This window comes from Felis catus, chromosome C1 (assembly GCF_018350175.1).
Source record: "Felis catus isolate Fca126 chromosome C1, F.catus_Fca126_mat1.0, whole genome shotgun sequence".
NCBI classification, from domain to species: domain Eukaryota; kingdom Metazoa; phylum Chordata; class Mammalia; order Carnivora; family Felidae; genus Felis; species Felis catus.
This window is the reverse complement of record NC_058375.1, coordinates 30,417,373-30,433,871: the sequence shown is the minus strand read 5'-3', so window position 1 is coordinate 30,433,871 and position 16,499 is coordinate 30,417,373. Positions and strand designations below refer to the sequence as shown.

General features: G+C 40.4%; 1 protein-coding gene across 28 annotated transcripts in view; it reads right to left on the bottom strand.

The window, feature by feature from the left end:
* The window catches only part of MACF1 (microtubule actin crosslinking factor 1), a 331,616-nt gene that overhangs the window by 115,451 nt on the left and 199,666 nt on the right, over positions 1-16,499 (bottom strand). For 23 of the 28 annotated variants that reach the window (XM_045035584.1, XM_045035590.1, XM_045035587.1 and 20 more), the window contains 6 exons: positions 14,540-14,647; positions 14,248-14,346; positions 12,251-12,403; positions 11,857-11,945; positions 9,628-9,763; positions 442-5,889 (listed from right to left, as the gene is read on the bottom strand). In XM_045035584.1, coding sequence (XP_044891519.1) covers positions 442-5,889; positions 9,628-9,763; positions 11,857-11,945; positions 12,251-12,403; positions 14,248-14,346; positions 14,540-14,647 — 6,033 coding nt within the window. The remainder of the gene's footprint in view (positions 1-441; positions 5,890-9,627; positions 9,764-11,856; positions 11,946-12,250; positions 12,404-14,247; positions 14,347-14,539; positions 14,648-16,499) is intronic. The other 5 variants (XM_011284718.4, XM_019836718.3, XM_019836720.3 and 2 more) reach the window with 1 other exon arrangement.

Genomic DNA, 16,499 nt, shown 5'->3' with positions numbered 1-16,499 from the left:
TAGTCCCTGAAGCTGTATGGATGCACACAATTATACATATGTAAACTCAATATCCAGTCAAGAGTTTTAGCATTAAACTAGTTATATCTAAAATAAACACACACACACACACACACACACACACACACACACACACACACACACGGGTGCCTGGGCAGTTCAACTGCTTAAGCATCCAACTCTTGGTTTCAGCTCTGGACATTATCTCATGGTTCGTGGATTCAAACCCTGCATCGGGCTCTGGGCTGATGGCACGGAGCCTGCTTGGGATTCTCTGTCTCTCCCTCTCTCTGCCCCTCCCCTGCTCACTTGCTCTCTCTCTCAAAATAAATAAACTTTTTTTAAAATAAAATAAAATAAAATAAAATAAAATAAAATAAAATAAAATAAAATAAAATAAAATAAAATACGTATATACAAACACACCATTGGCAAACTTACTTTAGTTGCTCGGAAGGGCTCTGGGTTTACACCTTCATGTCCCTTTCCCCCAGGTGTAGTCGTGAAAGCAGTCTGTTCACCGCCAGGGCTTTCTCTGAGCTCTTCTTGTGGGGTCCTCTCATCCATCTTCATTGTAGGGTATATGAGCGGCACTGGATTTTCTTCACTGGTCTCTGCAATAATGGGACTAATGGCGGCATCTTGTTGCCCTGTCCTCTCTTTTTGAGACACATCTTTGAAGAGTTTCTCTGGAAGAAGGGACACTAAGACTCTGGGATTGCCCTGAGTCACTATGCCCTCAAAAGATGCTGCCTCTACATCTGTAACTGTAGGGCTGGACATTTCTAGAAATTTCTCTCCAGTTATTTCCTGAGTTGTTACTATTTTAGATGCAAGAATTCCACAGATTTCATTATCACTTTTGCTGTCTTGATGATAAAAGTCCTTTTTGTCTGAGACTTCCAGATAGCTGACTTCTTTTGGGTCTACTCTAGAAACTGTACTTTCTTCCAATTTAAGAGTTCTTGTTGAGTCAGAAGGTACTTCTTGGTATGATCTTTCTTTATATCCATTAGATGAGCGAATCAGATCTTTGGTTTCTTTGGTTTTAAAAGTAACACAGGAATCTTGGTAATCATTGGTCTCTGGTCTGATGGTTCCCTGGAGAGGCTTGTTTGTTTCAGAAATTTGGGATCTGCCTGCAACTTGGGTCTTTCCAACTAATTCCTGATAGTGTAATCCTTTAGGTCCTGGGGTCATAGAAGAGAATGGTTCACTCTGGGCCCCACAAGTAATTTGAGAAAAATTTTCTTCTGCTTTTAAAGTTAGGCAGAGGTTTAAATTTTTTACTTCTCCTTCACTGACTTGATTGGGTTTGAAGAATGTTAAAACATCCTGATTTACAGAAATTCCTTTGGGTATCATTGGGGAAGAGTTTTCATCTTTACAAATAATAGAAAATTCCAGCTCTCTACCAGCTTCTTTTTCACTAATGGCTATTTCCACAGGTGGATTCTCTACGGTGGATCCCTGGTCAGCTGTAACAATGGTTTCTTGATTCAACTTTTCTTTGGAAAGAACTGGTTTGTGTGTTTCAACACTTTCTTCTAGATTCATCTCCCTCTCCTTCCTCTTACTTTTCTCTCTGGTATTCATTGATTTCTGCATAACCTGCTCACTCAGCAATCTGCCTGAAGTTTCATAATCTGATTCCTGTACTTCTGAAATAATTCTTTCTTGGTTTTCCCTTATCTCTCTAGAATCTGGACCTGATGTAGACCATTTCATATGGGAAGTAATTTCTATTTGGGCTCCTACTGTTTCCTGCTCTTCATTTGTGTTTGTTTCCACGTCATTACTAGCCACCTCTTTGAATTTAAAATCATGAGCTTCTGAGCGAGAGAGTGTCACTGAACCTTGGCCCAACAATGTACCTTTATGATCGCCAGGACTTACGATACCAACAGATTCTTCAGCATCTGGAGAAACTCTCTTTTTATCTTGATCCTTGCACTCCATTTCCTGTAATGAAATTTCCATGCTCTTTTTGGCCTGCCCCCCATCAGAAACTCTTGTTTGAACCTTTCCTTGTACAGTCTGACTTGCAATCTGAAATAATTTCTCACTTGCTCCTTTACCACAACTCATTCCAGCAGTCTGATTACATACAACTAACATTTCCTTTCTTAGAAATTCCTTCTCTATTTCACATACTTCAATCCCATCTTGCTTTTCAATCTGAGCCCCGTGACTGCAGGACTCTAAAGGATCTACCTGGATCATAGCTGCCAGTTCAGGACTGATCAATCTTTTCTCAATAGCTTCCTTTAAAGTCACTCTCTGACCATTAAATATGTCAACAATTCCTCCATTTAATACCTGATGAGATGCAATAATTTTAACCATGTTTTCATCCACTAATTTCTGTTCTAAGGCTGATGCCAATGTCAGTCTTTTTCCTGTGGCAGTATCTATGATCCCCCCAGTATTTGCTTGAGCTTCCAAAACCTTCAGTGTAGATACAAAGTCCACTTTTCCAAGCTGAGTTGCTTGAGACAATGTAAGCACTTTGTCGCTTGCTCCATCTTTAATGTCTGAGAAGGGAATTACTTCTAGATATCTCTGTCCAGATTCAATATCAATCTTACATTTCTTTACTAATTCTGAGTAGGGAACAATTCTGTAACTCTCAGGATCTACAATCCCATACATCATTCCTGAAGACAATATTGCTTCATTAGTTAACAGTCCTTCTTTTTCAGCTTCTGCCAAGGTCAATCTCTGGCCAGAAATGTGATCTACAAAGCTTCCAGGCAAAGCCTGAATTTCTTGGATTTCTCTTTTCAAGTCTGGGTTAACAAGTTCTAATTTTATGGCTTCAGAAAGGGAAATAGTTTCCTTGGTTTCAGGATGAAAAAAGCGATGGAGGCTTAAGTTCTCAACTTTTCTGAGTTGCTTGGCTAAATCTTCATCAATGATGCCATGTTCAAAGGCATTATCAACAGAAAGTCTCATCCCAGATGTATGGTGAATGATACCTCCATCCGCCACCTGCTTGGTCAGCAACTGAACAGCCTCCTCTCTCTCCAGAAGTCCTCTGTCAATGGACTGCATGACTGTTAACGGAGCTTTGCTCTCAGGGTCTAGAATTCCAGTTGTTTCCATTTGTAAGCTAATAAATCTCTCCCTGACTGTTTTCTCAGCATCTCTGCCTTTGGAAGCTTTCTCCAGATTTATAAGCTCTGTCTCATCAGCACTGTCCACCAAGCCAAGATTTGAGGCCAAAGTTACTGAAACTTTTTTGCTTCGTTTCAGGTCAACAATGCCACCAGTCACCACCTGCCCCTCTAAAATTCTCAAGGCTGTTTGTGTGTCAAGAAGTCCCATCGCAACTGCTTCCCTCACAGAGCAGAGTGTGTGGCTACGGGGGTCTAAGACTCCACTTATAGCTTTGTCCGCCCTGAGGACATTATGTAATAGTTTCTCATCCATCAGACCTTCATCGATGACTTCTTCAGTAGTCAAAGACTCGCAGGTCTGAGAGTCAAAGAAGCCGCGAAACATATTCAGCTTTCCCATTAGTTTGACGGCAGTGTGGCTGGGCACAATACCTTGGGCTATTGCTTCATTTAATAAGAGCTTCTGACCTGTTTGTCCGTGAATGATACCACCATCTAGTAATTGTGCAGATAACGTATTTAAGGTAGCTTCCGGGAGCAATTCTGAAGGATGACTGCATGGCAGGGAGGTTTCATGACCATGATCTTCTGCATCTGTTTTTTCTAATGTCATCGTACTACCGCCTGCAATGCTGTGTCCTTCTGGATTATGTTTAGGGTCATCCCTACCCAAAAATGTTTTATTTAAGGTTTTCTGTTTATCTAGAGTATGAATATTCATGTCATCTTCAGACTTTAGCTCTGATTCTAAGTCTAGAGTTTTCTTTATCTGAAATTGTGGCTTTTCGCTTTGGGGTTTTAGGAGTAGCCTCCCAGTTTCACCTGGAATTTCAGTTTCAAGTGTGTTTGCTTGTTCTGTCTGACACAGAAAGGAAGCCTTTCTGGAATTCCGCCATTCTTCCTTCGGTGTCTCGACAGAGAAAGGCTCTTTGCCTACCGCCAAGGTCACAGCTTCAGCTTCCTCAGTGGGTACTGTAAGGAGAAATCCCCTGCTAACCTTTTCTCTGGTAGACATTCCTGTTAGTTCTTCCTTTTTGGTACCTAGCAATTGTCCTTTTAACTCTGATTGGACTTTATCTAGGACCATCAAAGAATCAACATTTGGATTTCTCACTTTTTGTTCCCCCACAAACAGCTCCCTTTCAGAATTCTCTACTGAGGAACCTTCAGTTTCCATTGTGGTCCTTTTCCCTTTTGCTTCATTGCAATCTGCCTGAGTGGGATAGTCTTTGTTCTGAGAAGAAATCTGGAGCTCACGTGGCTTCACACTCAGTCCATCACAGAACATTTCTGTGGTTTTGACATTCACCAATTCTTGTAATCCCTTGGGACTTTCTAGTCTCTGATGCCCAATTTCAAACACTTCTGGAGGACTTGCTTGATATTCTCCTCTTGCTGTCAGTGTCTCTAACAGCTCGTCATCTACCAGGAGCAGCCTCTGTCCATCCTGCACATTAATATAGCTGTGAGTCATCAGCTGAAACAACAGCCTCTCACCATGGCTTACTACGCCCTCAGTTTGGCACCTGCTGTGTGGTAGACCTACTGCTCCAGGATTAATGTTCAATTTGCTTCGTTCAGAATAATCTGCTAATTGCATGTGGGGCATCACATCAGGTATGCAAATGGATTTTAAGTTATTGACAAGATCTTTGTCCAGCATACCATCTTCTACTGCTTTTCTCCAGGACCAAACCTCTGTGCTTGCTGGCAGAAACAGAGCTTTAATATGTTGTCGGCCACTAAGGATTTTGTGAGCTAGTTCAGTAGACACAATACCTTGTTCCAGGGCATCTGTGATTGGGAGGATCTCTCCAGATTCAGGCCACAGCAACCCCATGAATGACCAAAGGGACTCCAGAATCACAAGAGCAATCTTAGCAGCTACTAGATCATTGCTCACTGCTTCATCTATTGTCAGCCTATGCCCAGTGATGGTGTCTACGATGCCTCCTGTCTGAAGCTGCCTTATGAGAATAGCACAGGCCATATCTTGGTCAATCAAATTATGTCTTACAGCCTCTTCTACAGTAAGTCTGTGTCCTGTTCTTGGATCTACTATACCACCAGCAAAAAGCTGAGCTTCCAGCAGCCGGACAGTGACCTGCCTATCTATTAGGCCTTCCTGAACTGCACGAAAAACACTAACCTTCCGGCCTGATTTTAGGCTCACCATTCCCCCTGCCAGTTGTTTGACGGGGAGCAGTTTCAACCCTGATTCCTGGTGGACAATACATCTCTGCGTCAGATCTAGCAAACTGATTTTCTCAGCTGTGTTGGGGTCTATCAAATTCTTGGATGATTTCAAGTAAGACTCTAACACTGAGTGAAGCCTTGCAGAAATAAGGCCTTGGTGAAAAGCCTCCTCTAGGTTGACGCAGCCCTCGTTAGGAGGGAAACTGAAACCTCCAGTTGCCAGGTGAGCTTCCAACACTTTTAGTCCAATTCTCTCACTGATTATTTTCTTTTCAATTGCTTCCACCACGGAAGGAAGGCCTTTGCTCTCAGTAAGCCTGCTTATTAAGGACAGGGCATCCTGTAGCTCCCACAGCTGCTGGTACACCTGGGGATTAATGAGGTTTCTGGCTAGACCCTCTTCCAGAGAGAGCTTTTCACTGGTCTCAGGGGCAATGAGGCCAGACATGATAACCTGGGATTCCAGGAGCACAAGGCCTGTGTCTTGGTCAATGAGGCCCTTTTGCATGGCTTTGAAGATGGGAAATATCTCCACTGTGCCTAGGTCAATCACCCCAGCAACAGCTCTGCAGCCCTAAAAGGAAAACGAAAAAGAAAACTGAATCAGAGAAGCATGCCTGGTGAAAGCATTCCTTCAAAGAACTATAGTCTATCAAATTCTGACCACAAGAAAAACCCAGCCTGGAATGAGCCCCAATGTGTAGGAAACACTGAAGCCTGGCACCATTAATACTAAAAAAGAGTTTTTCTAAACTGCAGAATGTTGAATGTGGCTGGAAGTTCACAGATTACTTGACAGATGCTGGCATTAAGCATATCTGAGTGACAAGCTCTACAAAGTAGCAAGCGGTGAAGGTGAAAGGTCAGCTCTAAGACTAAATCACCACAAAGGTTCTTCCAGAAATCTACCAGTTCCTCAAAAGTGAAAAGTCAACCCTATAAAACAGCTTCTCAGTGTTGTAACCTGTGCAGAAGATCCTGAAGTAGGATGTCTCTGCCAATGAGTTCGGCAGGACCAATCCACAGGATTAGAAGAGTCAAGCAGCCCAATGGCCACATGACATGTGTGCAGCTCTGTAAACAGCCCAACGTGTACCACTCAAGCAGCTGTTCCACAGCTGGGGCAGTCTCATGCAGGGGCCACTGTAAGTATCTCCCAAGGCAATGGCTCTTGGTTAAATTAGTTCTGGGAATCAGAAGTAGCAAGTCAAGGAAGGAACAGACTGGGGACCTTTGCCTCTAACCACTAGGAACTTTTCTTCTGGTCCAGGCTAAAATGGGTAGTACAGCCTCCATGATACACCTACAATTTGTTGGGCACTTAATATATTTATTGAGCACTGATATTTACTTCTCACAACAATCCTATGAAAACAGTTATTTTAATCTTTAGTTTCCAGATGAGAAAATGAGGCACAGCGAGGTTATTAAGTAACTTGTCCAAGGTCACAAAACAAGTGAGATTCAGAGTCAAATCAAGGCCTGACTCTAAGTCTCATGCTATTAAATTGCCTCCTCTATCAGACCCAGAAGAGCATGAAGGAAAGGCACAGTAGACTGCATCACACTCAGGAGTTAGGTCCTACGTCCAGTAAAGCAGGAAAATCTACACATTGCCAAAATTACCCTTCCCAAAAAGCCTAAAAATGGCTCCTTCCTGTTTGAAAGCCTTTTATCACAGAATGATGGTATTCAGAAATTAAATCGTTTAACGGGCGCCTGGGTGGTTCAGTCAGTTAAGCGTCCAAGTCTTGATTTCAGCTCAGGTCATGATCTCATGGTTCATGAGATCAAACCCTGTGTCAGGCTCCATGCTCCAACGTGGAGACTGCTTGGGATACTCTCTCTGCCCCGCCCCTGCTCATGCTTGCTCTGTCTCAAAATAATTAAACTTAAAAAAATAAAAAAGATTAAATCATTCAAGTGTTTTGTCACTTTTATTACTTTCAACTTTCTACCTCTTCTTGTTTATGTTCATTATCTTTGTTTCCTATAGATGATTTTGTCTGCCCCCTTCAGTCAGTATTACTTTCTGATCCTCGTTTAACTCTTGAACTAATCCATGGAGGATTTATCCATGGAGGATGTTGTTGAAGCAACTGCCAATCACTTCCCTGCCTCCTAAATAATGCATTCCATTCTGTCTCAGGGAGAGTAAACTCTGTAAGAGCAGGTACCCTGCCCATTCAGTGTCTAAGAACAGTACCGGCAGTTCAAGAAACATTTGTTGAATTAATTAATGAATAAATTGGTAAACAGTAAGGAAATCCTTAAAATATTTAAACTACTTGCCCCCAGATTTTAAAGGCATGCACTGAGAATTTCAAATTCAATTAGTTGCACAGTATAAGAGATAAAGAATGGAGAGCAAATGAGGGAACACATTTGGTTCACATCCCTAATCTCACTGTATTTATTCAAATAATGGACTAACACATAGAATTCTCACCACTACTTAAAATATTATGTGTTGTTCCCCATCCTCCTTCTGTGTTCTGAACCTAGAAAGTAGTTCCACTTGTATGACGCAAATGTATATTATATGCATTTACCAGGTATTTATTCTATAGAGACTGAAGGGAAAATCGCACTAGCATAGGACTCTTTGAGATACATGAAAAATTCCTTTTATAAAATCCATGTAAAGACTGTTCAGAAGCAGACAAGATGACAAAGGAAAAAATTCTTTTGAGAACTTCTAATTTCTTCTGTGAGATTCCTCAAATACTGATATTGAAGAAAAACCTGGAGTCTAGCCAATTGCTAGACAAAGAGAAAAGACTACAGGCTGTTCCTTCCAATACTCTCAGGATTGAAGGACAGGCAAGAAGCACCGAGCCGGGCAATAATCCAGAGAAATCCAGTTCAGTCCCACCAAACATGGGCATTCTGACCTAAACAAGCAGAGAAAGACAGACGGAGAGGAGGAAAGGAAACGTAAAAGGCTTCTACTTACCAGAGTCGCAGCACGCCTTGGGCAGATAGAGAGAGAGCCTTACGGAGCAGCTCAGCCGCATCGCACACACAGTGTAAGCTTGGGGTTAGCGTCCAGCATGCGACTGTTTGTTTTTTTGTAAAAAAGAACCCCAAACAGGTCGTCCTCTTTTTCCCTTTTGTGCATTTGTGCTTAAACTCCAAAGGGTTAGTGAAACTTGTAAGCAAGGATGTCAGTTAATCAGAACAATACTTCACATGAAACACACAAACAGTAACAGGGGACACATCATGCTCAATGTAGTGGTGCTCAGCAGCTTGTCTTTCTTTCTTTTTCCCCCCCTTTTTTAACCTTTCAAAATGAGAACTGGGTGTTCTCAGCAAGCAATTGTTAAAACTTTTCACATACTCCCTTATATGGTGAAGCAATAAGCCATTAGAAGTGGGCTACCTTACATAAGGATGCTAAACCAGCATATTCTTTCTGGAAAACTACTCTCAAACAAATCATAGCTGGTTCTGTCTTGTGATCTTTATAACTCTAGCTCCTGATGCACCAATTTCATACCCAAGGACCAGAGTCAAAGCATGTTTTGTCTGAATATCATTTTGAGCATCATCGAGACCAAATCTGACAACCACATGAGCTTAAATTTTGACCTGCCCCACATAATTTGGCCATTGCTTCACAACATAGGAAATAAGCAGGCAAACACATATATATCCCAGAGACACATGTATATAATATGGTAAGTTTACATATACACACAAAAATCCAGGAAGAACTCAGGACAACCAGCAGGAACTTGACAATTTTCCTATGGTCTGGGAAGGGAACATGAGTGGGAACTGGTAAAGATGTCACACTATGGAATGACCATGGGTGAGGGGAACCAGCGTCTCAGTCAGTACAACCAATCCACCAGTTTGCTTGGAAAATGAACATTTCTCACTTATTTAGTAGCTATGAAAAAAAATATGGAGGAAGAAGTACATGGCCTTTTCTTCCCAATATTCAGAACTTCTGGCTGTCAACTTTTGAATGACAACGCCATGAAGGAGTAATCTTGCTGCCCTGTGATCAGATATAATATAGGATTTATATTCTCTTCAATTGCGGTCTGCCATAAAATGGCAGAAACAGAAACTGTAAATCAGGTCTACAGCGTTGGCCATAAGTGCCTTCTAGTGTTCTTGACTGACCAATACATCATGGAACCCCAGTAAAGAAACACAAGACAAATGGCTGCTATGGTGAGGTTAAAAATTAAGTCACATTGGTCATGGAAAGCTAGTGAACATGATTCTCAATCAGCAAAGCTGCTTTCATACCATTCAAAAGGTACCTTTCCTATTTGGAGAGAGAAACTAAATGTACCTTTTGTTCTGTCTGTTGGGCCAACTGGCTCTGAAGTTGCTGAAGCTGGTTTGCTGAACCATCACAAAGGTCATGGTAAGCCTTATTTAGGGCATTTAATTGTTCAGATATTTGTTCCTTCTCTTTTTCTGAGAGCCTAGAAGATGAAACATTGAAGCTCTTTTAGGGAAAAACGTTCTCTTCTAAAAATAAAATATTTTAAACAGACAAAAGAGAAAATAACCTCTCATTTACCTATTACCCAACTATCCACCTTTGCCAAGTTTTAGTATCGTACCAGATTTACTTTAGATCTTTTTCATGGAAATAAGACATTACGGATATATTCAAAGTCCCATGTACATTTGTCACCAACCCTGTTCTTTTACCTTTCTCCCTAGAGGTAATCGCAATCTTGGATTTGGTGAATTTTGCAACTACCCATCAATTTATTGAGATTTCCTAAGCCCTCCTTAACTCTCCCACTTTTTTCTTCATCTATCATTCCTCCCTACGATCTTCAGTATCTTCTTTTTGTAGTCCAGACCCCACAGTCCGTAGTCTCTATTAGCTCCCCATTATTAGCCTTGCACTCTGTCCTTGCTAATCTGATTAAACTCCTGCCCCAGATCAATAGAATCACTGGACTTCTCTGCTCCTGCCTGCAGGCTAAGTATATCCTGTGTGTGTGTGTGTGTGTGTGTGTGTGTGTGTGTGTGTGTGTGTGTGTGTGTGTGTGTCTTGGAGTGGGGGGAGGGAGGAGACCCTATGGAGGAGATCCTACTGGTTTCCAGCCTCTAGTGGACCTGAGAGCTTCCTGACAACCTTCTTGGAGGCCCCAGTCAATCCCAATTCCTCTGCCCTGTGAGGGAGCTATCCTCACAGCAAACAACCTTTCAGTCTATTTCAAAAGGAATTGCAGACCACTGGGCACGAATTCACTCACCTTCTGGCTTCACTCCTTACATATTTACCTCTATCCACACCTTTCCTAATCTCCTTTTCCTCAAACCTCATAGGGAAAGCTGTCTTGACTCTGGTCTAGGGTTGTACTTTCTACCCACTGATAAATTGTGTCCTCTCCTATAACTCTGGGACCCCTCTCCTGTTATTATTCAATCTCTTTCTCCCTTTTGGTCCTTGAGACTCAGTCCATAAACATAGCTAAGTTCCTCTGATCTTTCAAGAAGAGGTCTTTCTTGATTGTATATTCTACTCTAATTATTTATTGTATTATTACCGCCATTTCCTATGGCTAAGCTTCTTGAAAGAGTAGTCTAATTTTGCTATCACTAACTTCCTCACCTCATGTACTCCCTGTCATACTGAATCTGACATCATGCCTCAACTTTTCATCAGTCATCAAAAACTTCCAACTTGCCAAATTCAAGAGAAACATCTCAGTCTCAGTCTTTCTTGACCTCTGACCACTTTCTCCTTTTTGGAACACTAATCTCTCATAGGTTCTAAAGTATTACTCATAATATTCCCTCTATTTCTATAAGGCTTCCTTTACAGGCTGAAAAGTACCAAGACGCCCTTGAACCCTTGTAAACTAATCCATTCATGGTTTCTACTATGCTGATGACTCAGATCTGCATCACTTTAGACTTCTCTCATTAATTCTAAATTTACATACACACCTCCCCATTGGACAACTTTAGTGGAACTATGTAAGGCATAAATTAACATATGAGGTACCTTCTAATACATTCTAAGTATTTCCACTCTTATGTCCTGTGGGCTCTTCAGGTTCATAATGTCTAAGAATAAAGCTGCCTTCTCCCTCAATCCACACCTTCTCGTGTATTCCCTATCTTGGTTAGTGACATCACCATACATTCAGAGACCTAAGCCAGAAACCTAGAAGTTATATCTGACAATCTTCATTCGTCACCAAACCCTGTAAGTTCATCATCCTTAATAACTTTTGAATTCTTGCCCTCTCCACCCTCAACATTTCTCGCCCATATTATCACAACAGCCTCTTTACTGGTCTCGGGCCTCCACTTTGTGAATGTATTCTCTGTAAAACTGTTCTAGAAATCTTCATCAACAAAGTCCAATCATATAGAAGAGACTCCTCCCCATAGTCAACAAGGTAAAATGCAAACTCTTCAGCATGAACAATGAGGCTCTTCATAATCTGGCTCTTGCAGCCCTAAATTCTCCAGTCTCCCTGTGACCTTAAGTTTTAGCCAAGTAGATTCAGTCCCCTACATGTGCCAAAATTTCTCATTTAATACTCACTTATGACCATGCTTGGCCAAGAAGATCTGTGAGGTTTTAATGGCCTCAGAGACTTGTTCCCTCTTGGTTGTCAGTTCCTCTGCCAGAACCTAGGTGGTAGAAACAAAGAGTATAGCCTCAGAACCCAATAGATCAAAGAATCAAAATTATTTGAAATAACTTTTTAAAAATCCTAGGGAAAAACCTAGCTTAGGTCAGATTTTTATTACCAATAAGCTATATAAAGTTGATTAAGAAGGTAAAGTACAAATAGGATGACTTCTTAAATTTCTTTAAGTTAGGCAGTTAACATTTATTGAGAATATCATTCCTGGGATGGCCCATATGTGATTTGTTTTATTCCATCTAACGCATTCTTACATATTATTAAGAGACAGATGGCTCTTCTACTCACCTGCTGTTCTAAAATAGCTTTTTCAATGTCCGTCGATTCTTTGGTCTGGGATGAGGTAGCTTTGCTTTGTGTGTTCCTTGCTAGGGTAGACACCCAGCCCAAAAGTTCTTTAACCTTCTCCACATGCTCCTGCTTTTCCTCTTCTACAACTTTCTAGAACAGGAATTAGAAAATCAGTATCTTGGTCAATGTCTTATTAAACTGGCCTGACTTCTGATTTCCTAAAATAGAGACACAAAAGTTACCTAAATCAGTACGAAGCTAAAATAACCCCAAGATAAATATAATTTACCCAGCCTAAAACATTGTTCATAGGTGCTTAACTGTGTGATACTAGTAGCCAAATTCAACATATCTAGGTTAGCACCTTTCTAAAAAAGAACAATTTTTTTAACATAACGTATTCAATAATTATTTACTCATATTTAAATATCCTTTAAATATAGCATCTTTTTTTCATGATTCTTAGATTTACAGGTAAAGAGAATGAAGTCTACAGAGATTAAGTGAGATAGTTATGACATAAAGGAAGTTTTTTGCTAATTCGCATAGGCAAAAATTGGTATGAGTTAGTATTTCCAAAGCGTTTCTTTTATAAAAGTGAGCAACATACAGAAACTTATTTTGCAAAGACGTAGATTTGTATAAGATTATATACTCATTACAACAAATTCACATAATCTGAAGTGCATAACATATATCCCTTTAATCTCATTCCCCAGAATTTTGGTGTCCACCTGGCCCTTGAACAACACAGGTTTGAACTGGGTGGATCCACTTATACACGCATTTTATTTTATAAATACAGTTCTTACATAAATGTATTTTCTCTTTATCATGATATTCTTAACATTTTCTTTTCTCTAGCTTACTTTAAGAACACAATATATAATAAATCTCTTTCATAATTTTAACAGTTTCATAGCATCCCATTGTATGGAATTTGTATGTTTCCAATTCTTTCCCATTAACAAATTATGCTTTATTAAGGATCTTTGTTCATATCTCCTTTCTTCATATTTACAATATATCTATAATGAAGACACTTGGAAGTGGGAGAGTTGGGACATTATACAGTCAATCCTCATTATTCAGATTCCATATTTGTGAATTTGTTCTACTCACTAGAATTTATTTGTAACTCCAAAGTCAATACTTATAGCAATTTCGTAGTCTTTTCCAGATATGCCCAATGTTCCCAGCTGAGGGTGACACTGTACCTTCTCGTTCCAGCTCTTATACTATAAACAAGTATTGTTTTCACAGTCTATTTAGTATCATGTTTTTTCACAATTTTTTTTGGTGATTTCACCATTTAAAATGGACCCAAGCAGGGCACCTAGGTGACTCAGTCGGTTAAGCGTCCCACTCTTGATTTCGGCTCAGGTCATGATCTTGCAGTTTGTGAGATCAAGCCCCGCATCAGGCTCTGCACTGATGGCACGGAGCCTGCTTGGGATTCTGTCTCTCCCTCGCTCTCTGACCCTCCCCCACTCATGCTCACGCTCTCTCAAAATAAATAAACTTAAAAAAATAATTGATTTATTTAAAAAATAAATAAAATAAAATAAAAAATAAAATGGACGCAAGCACAGTGCTGAAGTGCTATCTCATGTTCCTAGGCAAAAGAAGGCTGTGAATGCCTTACAGAGAAAATGTATGTTAAATAAACTTCATTTAGGTGTGAGGTACAGTGCTCTTGGCCTGAATCAACAAAATATATTAAATAAGGTATTTTTAAACAAAAACACATAAAACAAGGTTATGTATTATTTACTGACAAAAATGTGTGACCAGAGGCTCACAGGAACCTAACCCTGTATGTCCCCTAAGTGTAAGAGTGCAGTATTCCCTAATGTGGTGTGCATAGTAACTTCACAAAACATGACTACTGTGAATAATGAAAATTGGCTGTGTGTGCACTTTAAATTTTGCAAGAGGAAACACAGGATTTTTAATTCTATTTTCAAAACGATTTAGGACCCAAGCATCCTCACCTCTTCCTCCTCTAGTCGCCGGAGCGCATCACTGATGTATTTTACATGCTGAGTTGTTAAGGTCACCAGAGCTGTGTAGCGAGTCCTCAAGTCCATGAACTGTGGTTCAGAAAAACAATTTAGATAAATTATCTGCCGGAAAAGTATATTTAAATAGTTGAAAATGAGAGGAAGTTTTCATGAAATCACATGCTCAACAGAAAGGTGAACCCTAAATCAAACTGTCAGGGCCCCAACAAACAAATCTTTCCTTAAGGGAAGACAGTGGCATGTCCTTTCCCCACCCTTTCACCTCTTGCGTGATGGCATCTGAGGAGGAAAGCATGCGACGGCGCTTGCCAGGGGATTTCTGCTGTGATTCCACAAATGCCTTGTATGTCATCAGTTGCAATTCATAGTCCTGGGAGAGGAAGACATTTCACCACATTTACACATACTCATGCAACATAACTCATGCAACAGAATCATAGTATTTCATTGCTGGAAGGCACTTTGGTGATCACTTAAACCAGTGATTAGCAAACTTTTTTGCTTAAAGGGCCAGGTGGAAACTATCAGGCCATACGCTCTGTCCTAGCTGCTCAACTCTGCCACTGTAAGGGAGGACAACTGGAGACAATCAGTAAATGAAAGGGTGTGATGGTGTTATCATAAACCATCATGGATGGACACTTGAAAGCTGAAGTTCATAGAATTTTCATGTGTCATGAAGTATTCTTCTTCTTTGGTTTTTGGGGTTTTTCTTGCTATTTCTCATGGGCCACAGAAAGATAGTGTGCAGGCTCAATTTAGCCTGTGGGTCATAGTTTGCTGACCATCCTCATCCTCTCATACATTGGGAACCTGAGGCCTAGAGACAGGAAGTGCGTCTCCCTGATTACTCAGTGGGTGAGCAACAGAGAGATCCTAAACCGATGCTCTTCTCATGTTGCTGTGCTATGCTGACATCGCCTCTGCCATCCTGAGAGTGCTGTCCTCATCCAGGACCCCTTCCTATCACATACGGATGGGTGCCAGGGAGCCTCTTATTACTCTCCTGCCTTTACTCTCTTCTCAATTTCTTTTCTATCCTGCCACCAGAATAGCTTTTCTAAAACACAATGATGATCACTTCATTCCTCTGTTTGAAAGCTTTTAATGATCTAGAGCAGAGCTTCTCAAATAGCAACATGCACATAAATCACCTTGGGGATCTTGTTGAAACTGAGATCCTGATTTGGCAGGTTAAAGATTCTGCATTTCTGACAAGCTCCCCAATGATACTGATGCTCCTGATTCTAACACCCCATTTTGAGGAACAAGAATAGAAAGTAAAGCCAAGAGAACTGAACAAGGCCTTTCATAGGCTGGCCTCAACTGTCCCTTCTCATTTTCCACAGTCACTGCTTCTTATGTACCACACACCATCTAGCTATGTCAGAATTATTTGCTATTTCCTCCTATAATCATTATATTTCCATTCTTCTGTGCCTTTGACTATGCAGTTCCCTTGGACTGGAATGCCCTGCTTTTTGTTGTCTACTTAGAAAACTCTAGGCAGGAAAAAAACACGGAATGAGTTCCTTAAGCAGCCTAGAGCAGCAGTAAAAAAAAAAAAATTACTATTACTACTACTATAATAGTACAATATTAGTAGTAATAAAATGGTAACAATAATAAAAGCAGGTGCTACCATTTACTAAATGTATCTTAAGTTTGAGGCAATGTCCTATGTATACACTATCCCAGGCAATCTTTATAACCATTCAGTGAAGTACTGATTCCATTTTGTAGATTTAGCAACAGGCACCCAGAGAGGCTAAGTACTTGCATAAAGTTTTAAGCCTAGAAAATGGTGAAGCTAGGATTTAAACTCAATTCTTTGTGATACCAAGTCTTTAGTTATTAACTAAAGAAATGGGTTCATTCATAGAATATTTGTTGAGCAACTACTATTACCTATCATTGTTCTGAGTGCTATATGCATAGTGGAGAACACGTTAGAAAAAACCTTGCTCCCTTGGAACTTACATTCTAGTGGGAAGGAACACAATAAACAAATAAATATATAATAATCTCAGGTCATTTTTATTTAGAGACGTTATCAGAGAAACAGGGAAGGGGGACCAGATCATGCATGGCCTCATAAACTATACACGGCTTTAAATTTTTATTATGAGTATGATATGAAGTCACTAGACAGTTTTAAGCAGGTGACTGACGTGATCCAATTTACCATACTTGAGCTATTGTAAGGTGCACATCTCCCCCAC